The 12,500-nt window shown below is 38.9% G+C and overlaps 2 protein-coding genes across 3 annotated transcripts in view; both read left to right on the top strand.

Annotated features, from left to right (window-relative positions):
• pdia5 (protein disulfide isomerase family A, member 5) overlaps positions 1–8,484 on the top strand; it is a 76,052-nt gene extending 67,568 nt beyond the window's left edge. The window contains exons 16-17 of the mRNA XM_062068440.1: positions 3,204–3,338; positions 7,511–8,484. Coding sequence (XP_061924424.1) covers positions 3,204–3,338; positions 7,511–7,591 — 216 coding nt within the window. The 3' untranslated portion in view covers positions 7,592–8,484. The remainder of the gene's footprint in view (positions 1–3,203; positions 3,339–7,510) is intronic.
• Positions 8,485–12,146: 3,662 nt separating this feature from the next.
• The window catches only part of LOC133663143 (semaphorin-5B-like), a 126,127-nt gene continuing 125,773 nt past the window's right edge, over positions 12,147–12,500 (top strand). For both annotated transcript variants that reach the window (XM_062067390.1, XM_062067389.1), the window contains exon 1: positions 12,147–12,282. The gene's annotated coding sequence lies outside the window, so the exon portion shown is untranslated. The remainder of the gene's footprint in view (positions 12,283–12,500) is intronic.

The following is a 12,500-nucleotide window of genomic DNA, read 5'->3' as shown; positions in this document are numbered from 1 at the left end:
GTAAGAGCCCAGCAGGTAGGAAGCCACAGTTGTATATTTACAGCTGACTTCTGTGCTCTTACTACCTTGTGCCCGTCAGACTCTTTGGGCTGTGAACTATTCCCAGTCCTGGGATGAAGATTCCACTCTCAATTCTTGCAATCTCTTATTTGCAAAAATAATGTCAGGAAAAAACTGCTCACAGCAGATGGCCTACACACTGGAGCTGGGAGGGGCCTATCCCCCTTTGGAGGTGGGAGGGGCCTATCTCCAGGTGATGTCTTTGAGCTGGCAGGGGCCTATCCCCATTTGGAGGTGGGAGGGGCCTATCTCCAGGTGATGTCTTTGAGCTGGCAGGGGCCTATCCCCATTTGGAGGTGGGAGGGGCCTATCTCCAGGTGATGTCTTTGAGCTGGGAGGGGCCTATCCCCCTTTGGAGGTGGGTGGGGCCTATCTCCAGGTGATGTCTTTGAGCTGGGAGGGGCCTATCCCCCTTTGGAGGTGGGAGGGGCCTATCTCCAGTTGATGTCTTTGAGCTGGGAGGGGCCTATCCCCCTTTGGAGGTGGGAGGGGCCTATCTCCAGGTGATGTCTTTGAGCTGGCAGGGGCCTATCCCCATTTGGAGGTGGGAGGGGCCTATCTCCAGGTGATGTCTTTGAGCTGGGAGGGGCCTATCCCCCTTTGGAGGTGGGAGGGGCCTATCTCCAGGTGATGTCTTTGAGCTGGGAGGGGCCTATCTCCCTTTGGAGGTGGGAGGGGCCTATCTCCAGGTGATGTCTTTGAGCTGGGAGGGGCCTATCCCCCTTTGGAGGTGGGAGGGGCCTATCTCCAGGTGATGTCTTTGAGCTGGGAGGGGCCTATCCCCCTTTGGAGGTGATGTCTTTGAGCTGGCAGGGGCCTATCCCCATTTGGAGGTGGGAGGGGCCTATCTCCAGGTGATGTCTTTGAGCTGGGAGGGGCCTATCCCCCTTTGGAGGTGGGAGGGGCCTATCTCCAGGTGATGTCTTTGAGCTGGCAGGGGCCTATCCCCATTTGGAGGTGGGAGGGGCCTATCTCCAGGTGATGTCTTTGAGCTGGGAGGGGCCTATCCCCCTTTGGAGGTGGGAGGGGCCTATCTCCAGGTGATGTCTTTGAGCTGGCAGGGGCCTATCCCCATTTGGAGGTGGGAGGGGCCTATCTCCAGGTGATGTCTTTGAGCTGGGAGGGGCCTATCCCCCTTTGGAGGTGGGAGGGGCCTATCTCCAGGTGATGTCTTTGAGCTGGCAGGGGCCTATCCCCATTTGGAGGTGGGAGGGGCCTATCTCCAGGTGATGTCTTTGAGCTGGGAGGGGCCTATCCCCCTTTGGAGGTGGGAGGGGCCTATCTCCAGGTGATGTCTTTGAGCTGGGAGGGGCCTATCCCCCTTTGGAGGTGGGAGGGGCCTATCTCCAGTTGATGTCTTTGAGCTGGGAGGGGCCTATCCCCCTTTGGAGGTGGGAGGGGCCTATCTCCAGGTGATGTCTTTGAGCTGGCAGGGGCCTATCCCCATTTGGAGGTGGGAGGGGCCTATCTCCAGGTGATGTCTTTGAGGTGCACATTTACTACCAAACTCTTTTAGGAAACGACTTAATTTTTTTTTTAACATTGAATTTTGGTACCCAAAAGTTTTATACACTGATTTTTTTATACACTTAATTAAAAATAGTTCAACACTACATTATTTTCATTGTATTTATAAACACAACACTTTATACACAATTTTTAAGCACATATTTTTTTTTTACACTGAATGTTTATAGACTGAATTTTTTTTTTTACACTCATTGAATTTTTATACACTGAATTATTTTACACTGGATTTTTTTACACTTAATGTTTTACGCACTAAATGTTTTTTATTCAATTTCTATACACAAAATTTTTATGCACTACATTTTTTACCCTCATTTTTTTACATTGAATTTTTATACCTAAAAGTTTTACACACTCATTTTTTTATATACTTAATTTTATAGACACCAAATTATTGTCATTTAATTTCTACACACAACATTTTATACACTCCTTTTTTACACAATTTTTATGCACTGAATTTTTTTTACATTGAATGTTTATAGACTGAATTTTTATACACTCAATTATTTTACACTGTTTTTTTTTTTTTACACTAAATTTTTTACACACTAAATATTTTTCATTCTACTTCTCCACACAACCTTTTTATACACAATTTTTTTGCACTGAATTTTTTTACACTGAATTTTTTTTACATTTAATTATAATACCCCAAAGTTTTATACACTAAATTATTTTACACTGGATTTTATTTACACAGAATTGTTTTGCACAATTTGTTGAGACTGATTTTTTTTACACTTACTTTTTTTTACATGTAATTTTTAGACGTAAAAGTTTTATACACTCCATCCATCCATCTTCTTCCGCTTATCCGAGGTCGGGTCGCGGGGGCAGCAGCCTAAGCAGGGAAGCCCAGACTTCCCTCTCCCCAGCCACTTGGTCCAGCTCCTCCCGGGGGATCCCGAGGCGTTCCCAGGCCAGCCGGGAGACATAGTCTTCCCAACGTTTCCTGGGTCTTCCCCGTGGTCTCCTACCGGTTGGACGTGCCCTAAACACCTCCCTAGGGAGGCGTTCGGGTGGCATCCTGACCAGATGCCCGAACCACCTCATCTGGCTCCTCTCCATGTGGAGGAGCAGTGATTTTTCGAAACCATAAATTATTTTACACTGGATTTTTATACATTATTTGTATTGTATTTGTTTACACTGATGTTACACTGAATTTATTTGCACTGAATTTGAAAACCTTTTTAAAGACACTTATTTGAATTGACTGCAATGAGCGGCATCATTTGAATGTTACAAAGTTGAAGTTAATAAATGGAGTTGCATGAATTGATGTTTGGTAATGAAGAAGTGATGTTGATACTTCCCACCATCCTGTAACCATGACAACTCTTCCCTTTAGAACATTTGAACGGTTGTATGCTAACAGGTAGCAAGTAGCAAGTGAGGTGTCTCTGAGGGCTAAATAGCATTTGCATGCTAACAGTTAGCATGTGTCACATAGTACCGAGTCATGTGACTCTCAGGTGTACACCTGCGATATTAGCTATGGTGTAAAATGAGCTAATACAAGTTAGCCTCACAAAGCCATGGTGTATATAACCCTTAAAGCAAACGATGCCTGGTGGGCTACATGAAGGTCCTCTCCAATGTTGTCTTAGATCGCCTACGGTGCCGTGGACTGCACCAGAGGACAGAACCAGGACCTGTGCAAGCAGGAGGCGGTGGAGGGCTACCCCACCTTCAGCCACTACAACTACGGCAAGTTTGTGGACAAATACCACGGGGAGCGCCAGGTGAGATCTTTCACATCTTTTCACTTTTCACTTGGTCTCCATAACTTGCTCTCAACTTCAACTCCAGCTTGAAAAGCTCGGATCAGGAATGCAATCTGTGGGCTTTCTGTAAATAAACTCCAAAACAGAGCAACGCAACCATATTTGGGCATGCAGGAAGTAGTCAAGATCAGGAGTACAACAAAACAGAGCAACGCAACCATATTTGGGCATGCAGGAAGTAGTCAAGATCAGGAGTACAACAAAACAGAGCAACACAACCATATTTGGGCATGCAGGAAGTAGTCAAGATCAGGAGTACAACAAAACAGAGCAACGCAACCATATTTGGGCATGCAGGAAGTAGTCAAGATCAGGAGTACAACAAAACAGAGGAACACAACCATATTTGGGCATGCAGGAAGTAGTCAAGATCAGGAGTACAACAAAACAGAGGAACACAACCATATTTGGGCATGCAGGAAGTAGTCAAGATCAGGAGTACAACAAAACAGAGGAACACAACCATATTTGGGCATGCAGGAAGTAGTCAAGATCAGGAGTACAACAAAACAGAGGAACACAACCATATTTGGGCATGTAGGAAGTAGGCCATTGAAAAATATGTTCAACCCATTAAATATTCTAATAAAACATTTCAAACACATTTATTAAATAATTACACATCTTGTACATCATTAATATCAAAGATTTGATTCAATAAAAATAATTGTAGTTTGTTGAATCCAAAAATGTTTTTTTTTTAAAAGATAAAATAAAATAAGAGGTGAGAACTCCTCTCATATAGAGGATCTTTGACCTGCATTTTTCTGCATTAGGTCCTTCAAACCAGCACAGTGCTCTTGTCATATCAAGGATCTTTGACTCGGGTTCTTGTTTTACATCAAAAACAGCAGATCATTCCTGCCACATAAAATAAAGGATCTTTGATTAGTGGTTTTCTCCCATTGGGTTTCTAAAAGCACCAGAGAACTCTTGTCATTTGGAGGATCTTTGACTTGTGTTTTCTGCATTAGGTTGTTAAAAACAGCAGAGCACTCTTGTCATGTAGAGGATCTTTGACTTGTGTTTTCTGCATTAGGTTGTTAAAAACAGCAGAGCACTCTTGTCATATAGAGGATCTTTGACTTGTGTTTTCTGCATTAGGTTGTTAAAAACAGCAGAGCACTCTTGTCATATAGAGGATCTTTGACTTGTGTTTTCTGCATTAGGTTGTTAAAAACAGCAGAGCACTCTTGTCATGTAGAGGATCTTTGACTTGTGTTTTCTGCATTAGGTTGTTAAAAACAGCAGAGCACTCTTGTCATATAGAGGATCTTTGACTTGTGTTTTCTGCATTAGGTTGTTAAAAACAGCAGAGCACTCTTGTCATGTAGAGGATCTTTGACTTGTGTTTTCTGCATTAGTTTGTTAAAAACAGCAGAGCACTCTTGTCATGTAGAGGATCTTTGACTTGTGTTTTCTGCATTAGGTTGTTAAAAACAGCAGAGCACTCTTGTCATATAGAGGATCTTTGACTTGTGTTTTCTGCATTAGGTTGTTAAAAACAGCAGAGCACTCTTGTCATGTAGAGGATCTTTGACTTGTGTTTTCTGCATTAGTTTGTTAAAAACAGCAGAGCACTCTTGTCATGTAGAGGATCTTTGACTTGTGTTTTCTGCATTAGTTTGTTAAAAACAGCAGAGCACTCTTGTCATGTAGAGGATCTTTGACTTGTGTTTTCTGCATTAGGTTGTTAAAAACAGCAGAGCACTCTTGTCATGTAGAGGATCTTTGACTTGTGTTTTCTGCATTAGGTTGTTAAAAACAGCAGAGCACTCTTGTCATGTAGAGGATCTTTGACTTGTGTTTTCTGCATTAGTTTGTTAAAAACAGCAGAGCACTCTTGTCATGTAGAGGATCTTTGACTTGTGTTTTCTGCATTAGGTTGTTAAAAACAGCAGAGCACTCTTGTCATATAGAGGATCTTTGACTTGTGTTTTCTGCATTAGGTTGTTAAAAACAGCAGAGCACTCTTGTCATATAGAGGATCTTTGACTTGTGTTTTCTGCATTAGGTTGTTAAAAACAGCAGAGCACTCTTGTCATGTAGAGGATCTTTGACTTGTGTTTTCTGCATTAGGTTGTTAAAAACAGCAGAGCACTCTTGTCATATAGAGGATCTTTGACTTGTGTTTTCTGCATTAGGTTGTTAAAAACAGCAGAGCACTCTTGTCATGTAGAGGATCTTTGACTTGTGTTTTCTGCATTAGGTTGTTAAAAACAGCAGAGCACTCTTGTCATGTAGAGGATCTTTGACTTGTGTTTTCTGCATTAGGTTGTTAAAAACAGCAGAGCACTCTTGTCATGTAGAGGATCTTTGACTTGTGTTTTCTGCATTAGTTTGTTAAAAACAGCAGAGCACTCTTGTCATATAGAGGATCTTTGACTTGTGTTTTCTGCATTAGGTTGTTAAAAACAGCAGAGCACTCTTGTCATATAGAGCAACCTTTTTGTAGCTGCGGACTGGTCAACGCTTGAAAATGTGTCCCACGGACTGGCGGGGGAGGGCTTATTTTTATTTCTCTTCTTCATTAATAAATACAATCATGTGTGCTTCCGGACTGTATCCCTGCAGACTGTATTGATCTATATTGATATATAATGTATATATTGTGTTTTTTTATGTTGATTTAATTTAAAATAAATAAATTTTAAAATTTAAAAAAAAAATTAATTTCTTGCGCGGCCCGGTACCAATCGGTGGTTGGGGACCACTGATATAGAGGATCTTTGACTGGTGTTTTTTGCATGAGCTCCCTAAAAACAGCAGAGCGCTGCTGTCGTGTACAATAGAGAATCTTTCATTAGCATTTTTTCTGTAGGTTGATTTCATCTAGAAGGGAAAAAACCAGATCATTTATATACAGTAGAGGATCTTTGATTAGTGTTTTTTCCATTGGGTTCTCTAAACAGCACAGTGCTCATGTTGTATAGAGGATCTTTGACCAGGTCTGTTTTTGCATTAGGCCCTTAATAACAGCGGAGGATTCCTGTTGTATAGAAGATCTTTGACTAACTAGCGTTTTTTTGGATGAGCTCCATAAAAACAGCAGCACACGCATGTCATTTTTGCCAAGGTCTTTAAAAACAGCACTACACTCTTGTCATCATAGAGGATCTTTGATTAGCTTTTTTTTTTCAATTGGTCATTAATATGGCAGAACACTCCTGTCTAATAGAGGATCTTTGACTAGTGTTTTTGTTGAAGATTTAAATAACAGCAGATACTTCAGTAGAGGATCTTTGATTGTTTTTTTGCATTAGGTTCTTAAAATCAGCACCACACTCCTGTCATATAGAGGATCTTTGAATAGCATGTTTTATTAGGTTATTGAAACTACAGAGCACTCGTGTTGTTTAGAGGATCTTTGACTTGTTTTTTTCTTAGGCTCTTAAAAACAGCAGAGCACTCCTGTCTGTCATATCTTTGATTCACATGTTTTAATTGGTCATTAAAATTGCAAAGCACTCCTGTTATATAGAGGATCTTTGATTATATATTTTTTTCTAATCAGGTCATTAAACTTGCAGAGCACTCCTGTTGTATAAAGGATCTTTGGCAAGTGTTTTTGTTGTTAGATTAAAAAACAGCAGATACTTCCTGTCATACACAGTAAAAGATCTTTGACTGCATCAGGTTCTTAAAAAGAGCACCATACTCCTCATATATAGAGGATCTTTGATTAACATGTTTATTAGGTCATTAAAAGTACAGAGCACTCATGTTATATAGAGGATCTTTGACTAGTGTTTTTGCATAGGTCCCTAAAAACAGCAGAGGTCTCCTGTTGTATAGAGGATCTTTGATTAGCATTTGTTATTAGGTTATTAAGATTACAGAGCACTCCTGTTGTATAGAGGATCTTTGATTAGTATTTGTTATTAGGTTATTAAGATTACAGAGCACTCCTGTTGTATAGAGGATCTTTGATTAGTATTTGTTATTAGGTTATTAAGATTACAGAGCACTCCTGTTGTATAGAGGATCTTTGATTAGTGTTTTTACATTAGGTTGTTAAAAAGTCTTTCAGCTGTATTTGTTTGTTGTTTATATGAATTTCCATGTTTGTTATTTCTTTGAGTACGAAAGTGTTTGTCACCATGACGACGTAACAATCTTGTGGACAACAGGAAGTGGGTTTCAGCGGCTTCATGCGGAGCCTGCGAGGCCGCCATCAGGAGAAAGCCATCAGAAAGAAGGAGGAGCTCTGAGAGGCGGCCCCGCCCCCCGCCCCGCCCCCACTCAGCACTGGCACCAAGGACATGATGACCTCAGCAAATATTTCAACAGGTGACTCCGTGACTGAGCAGCGGAGGTGTATCTATGCAATAGTGGTCATGTGTTGCCGTAGCAACGCCTGCAGGCCAAAGGGTGAACATAAATATTTGTCCAAAGTGTGGCCTTAAGGAGGAATGGAAGCTTGTTTTGTTGTCCCCTCAACATGCCAAATATGGGCGTCCGTATTTCAACTTCCTGTCAATCATTGAGTGACAACGACCTCTTTTTGCCGCCATGACGCTTCTCAGGGAAGGTGAGACAGCAAGAAGTCACTTCCTGCCGCCGCCAAGCTACTTCCTGTTGTCGTTGTTGTTTACCAAGAAGTCATCCTGGCCTTTTCTTGTCCGCGGTCACCCTGACAACAACAACAACAACAACAATAAACAATCCTACTTTTTCCTAAACTCTTGTCTTTTTCTCATTTTGTCCCACAGATTGTTTTATTGTGAAAGGATCAAAACAGAAAGACACTGCAGTTTCTACTGTCAGGTACAGATGTGTTGAAGTGTGATGTGTTGAATGTTTGGTACAAATATCACATAAGGTTTGATGTGTTGAAGTGTGATGTGTTGAATGTTGGGTACAAATATCACACCAGGTTTGATGTGTTGAAGTGTGATGTGTTGAATGTTGGGTACAAATATCACATAAGGTTTGATGTGTTGAAGTGTGATGTGTTGAATGTTTGGTACAAATATCACATAAGGTGTGATGTGTTGAATGTTTGGTACAAATATCACATAAGGTGTGATGTGTTGAATGTTGGGTACAAATATCACACAAGGTTTGATGTGTTGAAGTGTGATGTTTTAAATGTTTGCAGAAGTTTGAGCAGTCACACTGTGTGTAAATATTTGATTCCTAGGTGTGTACTACTGGTGGTACGCACACCACAGTTTGAGTCACTGCTCTAAATGTTGTAAAGTGATGCAACAACAAAACAAACCACCCACTCACTTTGTCTCCAACTGGATATAAAAAGTACACTTTAGTATTTTTACAATTTATTATTGTTGACTTCTTTTGGAGAATTCAAAGTTCTACAATCACGACAGTGAAAAACGTAAAGAGAAATAAAAATGTTTTAGTGCGTGAAAGTTTGACACCTTACGACTACACAACTTTAGTCCTGAAGTAACCACCCCACTTCAACTTCAAGACAAGTCCATATCAGACGTTTTTTACTTTTCATCTTGACCAAACCTCCTCTGACACAGCACATGATACAAGTACAATTCCTGCTGATATCACATTATCACAAACAAAAGTTGTATCAGACAATAAAAGAATCGAATCAACTTTTAAAAGCAGTTTTTTATTGTTTAAAAGCAGTTTTTTATTTTTTAAAAGCAGTTTGCTATTGTTTAAAAGCCGTTTTTATTGTTTAAAAGCAGTTTTTATTGTTTAAAAGCAGCCTTCCAGAGGAGAAAGTTTGATGTTGTGCTTTTGTTATCCTGCTGTTGTTTGTCATCATCTCTGTCAGACATGCTGAGTGCACTTTCTACTGCCTCTCTGCTCTCTCACACACACACACACACACACACACACACACACACACACACACACACACACACACACACACACACACAGACACACACACACACACACACATTTTGTCCATGAAAGATACTAAGAGCAACATAAATATTAATAAATGTTCACTTTCAGAACAAAAATCCACTTTTTAACTTGGAGTTCCTGCACACCAAACAGTGTGTAATGTAATAATTATAATAATAATAATGTCTAATAAAACCAAACAAAAGAGTGTAATATAAGAATTACATTATTAATAATAATATTTAATAAAACCAAACAAGAGCGTAATATAATATTAATAATATCTAATAAAACCAAACAAGAGTGTAATATAATAATAATATAGGAATAAGAATAATATCTAATAAAATCCAACTAAATAATGTAATATAAAAAATAATATTATATAATATCTAATAAAACCAAACAAAAGAGTGCATTATAATAATAATAATATTAATAGTAATAATATCTAATAAAACCAAAAAAATAGTGTAATATAAAAATAATATTATTAATAATATCTAATAAAACCAAACAAAATAGTGTAATATAATAGTATAATATCTAATGAAACCAAACAAAAGTGTAATAATAGTAATAATATCTACTAAAACCAAACAAGAGTGTAATATAATAATAATATTAATAATAATAATATCTAATAAAACCAAACCATAGAGTGTAATATTATAACTATAATAATATCTTTAAAAAAGTAATTAATACAAAATAAAACTTTATTAAAATAATAATCATTATTATAATGATATATAATAAAACCCTCTTTAGGTAGTTACTTTCTTATTATTATTCTTTATGAATAATATTGAAATAATTCCTTTTTAAGGCTTTTGGCACACCTGCAGTCCTGTTGTTGATCACGTGTCCAAAGTGCACATAAAATAATATTACATAAAGAAAACTTATAAGAGTGAACATGTGAAATGTGACGAGAAAAAGTTGCAATGTTGTTATGAATGATTGACATATGTAAGGCTACAATTACATCAAATATTACACTTTGAAATATGTTTTGAGGAAAATATTGCATATTTTGTGTGTTTGTCATATAAAAAAATGTTCTATGACAAAAAGAGCATAAAATAAACCCAAATAAAAAACACAATAAAATAATTACAATCAGATACTTAAGTGTTTGACTTATTTGTAACACTTTTATGAGTTGGACCCTTTTGGATCCCTGAGAATTTTAGTGTAATTAAAAAAAAACATAACTGCAATTTTTGAATTTGCAGTTTTTGAATTTCTTCAAGTGCAAAGGAGGCACTTGAAGAAAAATGGGCTGCATGGTCGAGTGGCCAAAAAGTTCAATTTTGGTCTCATCACTCCAAATGACTTTGTTCCAGAAGTTTTGAGGCTTGTCTCTGTGCTGTTTGGCGGAATGTAAGCGGGATACTTTGTGACATTTGCGCAGAAATGGCGTTCTTCTGGCGACTCGACCATGCAGCCCATTGTTCTTCAAGTGCCTCCTTATTGTGCATCTTGAAATAGCCACACCACAATTTTTCAGAGAGTCCTGTATTTCAGCTAAAGTTATTTGTGGATTTTTCTTTGCTTCTCGAACAATTTTCCTGGCAGTTGTGGCTGAAATCTTTGCTGGTCTACCTGAATCCCTCATTTTCCACTTCTTAATCAGCGTTTGAACACTGCTGATTGGCATTCTCTATTCCTTGGATAGCTTTTTATACCCCTTTCCTGTTTTATGCACTTCAATGACCTTTTCTCGCAGATCCTTTGACAATTCTTTTGCCTTCCCATGACTCAGAATCCAGAAGCATGTGTGCAGCACTGGATGAAAGATGCAATGGTCTGTCAGAAGCCCAGAAACTCACTGACCTTTTATACACACACACATTAATTACAAACAAACATGTCACAGGTGAGGATTGGAACCTTGATTAGCCATTCAAACCTGTTTGTGTCAACTTTTGTGCATGTTATCAGATCAAAGTCACTGGGGTATGTCAACTTGTGATCAGGGTCATTTGGGTACTTTCTTTTGTCATTATGATATAAAAAGAGTAAACACAGTTGTTTGCCAATAAATAGCTTCACACAACCATTAAGCATGAGTGGAAGGAAGGTTTTTGTGTTATCATTCATATTCTCTGAAGAATGGCCAAGAAATCATACATTCTCCCAGGGTATGTCAACTTATGAGCACGACTGTATATACTGTATGTATGTGTGTACTTGTGTACACGTGTATAAATGTGTATGCATGTACTTGTGTATGTGTGTAGGAGACAAGCATGAATGATCGCCCAACTAATTGCTTGTTTTAATGGAATATAACGAGTAATTGTGAAAAATATCGATATTAAAAACCCATAGGTTGTGTAAAAGCACAAAAGGTAACACAACTAGTTGTGTTTTTGTTGTAGTTTGTGGTTTAAAGAGTTGCCCTTTTAAGGGTTAACTGGAGTGAATAATTAGTACATTTGATTATTACTACTCTGTAATGTTTAATATTCATTCAAATGGTTGAATTTTAAGTTAAAACTCATAAAGTAAATAAATGAAGAGGCGTGTTTTTTCTACACAAAGAAAATAAAAATGTTATTTTGAGTATTTTTAGTGGAATTTTAAACAAACAACTTCCTGTACTTACTTCCGCTTCCGGTTTGTCTTTAAAACTACTTTCTCGTTTGAAGTGGTGGTGAAGAACACGACATTAAACATCGTTCAAAACCATCGGAAGTGACCAAGAAGCGTTTTTAAGATCTTCGTGGTCCTTGTTGAGCCTCTGGAACGAAGCCAAACTGCCAAGAAAACAACATTAATGCGACTCGAAAGTCAGCTTGAGTGTCAGGTGTGCGCATGCTCCGCAATGCCTCCTTCCTTCCTTCCTCCCCTCCATCCTTCCTCTCCTCTGTCCTCGGCCCCTCCCCCTCCCCCCCTCCATCGGTGGTGGTTCCGGTGCTCGGAGGATCTCCGCGCAGTCTTCGCTGCAGCTCCCCCGCAGAAGGAGGCTCTGAGGCGGCTGCGGAGGACAAAAGAAGCGCGGAGCCGAGGAGCACTTATTACGTCATCGTCCTCCCGCCCAGGAAGATTTAAGAAGGTAAAAACATCTTTTTTACTTTTCATTTGCAGACACTTTCTGACCTTTTATTTCAATTATTATTCACATTGTCTTGTTATTTTACTGTTTAGACTATTTTTACTGTTTGTCCACTTGGACTATTTTTACTGTTTGTCCACTTGGACTATTTCTACTGTTTTACTGTTTGTCCACTTGGACTATTTTTACTGTTTGTCCACTTGGACTAGTTTTGCTGT

Source organism: Entelurus aequoreus, linkage group LG13 (assembly GCF_033978785.1).
Source record: "Entelurus aequoreus isolate RoL-2023_Sb linkage group LG13, RoL_Eaeq_v1.1, whole genome shotgun sequence".
Classification (NCBI taxonomy): domain Eukaryota; kingdom Metazoa; phylum Chordata; class Actinopteri; order Syngnathiformes; family Syngnathidae; genus Entelurus; species Entelurus aequoreus.
The sequence above is the reverse complement of the archived record's forward strand: the minus strand, read 5'-3'. Positions and strand labels throughout refer to the sequence as shown.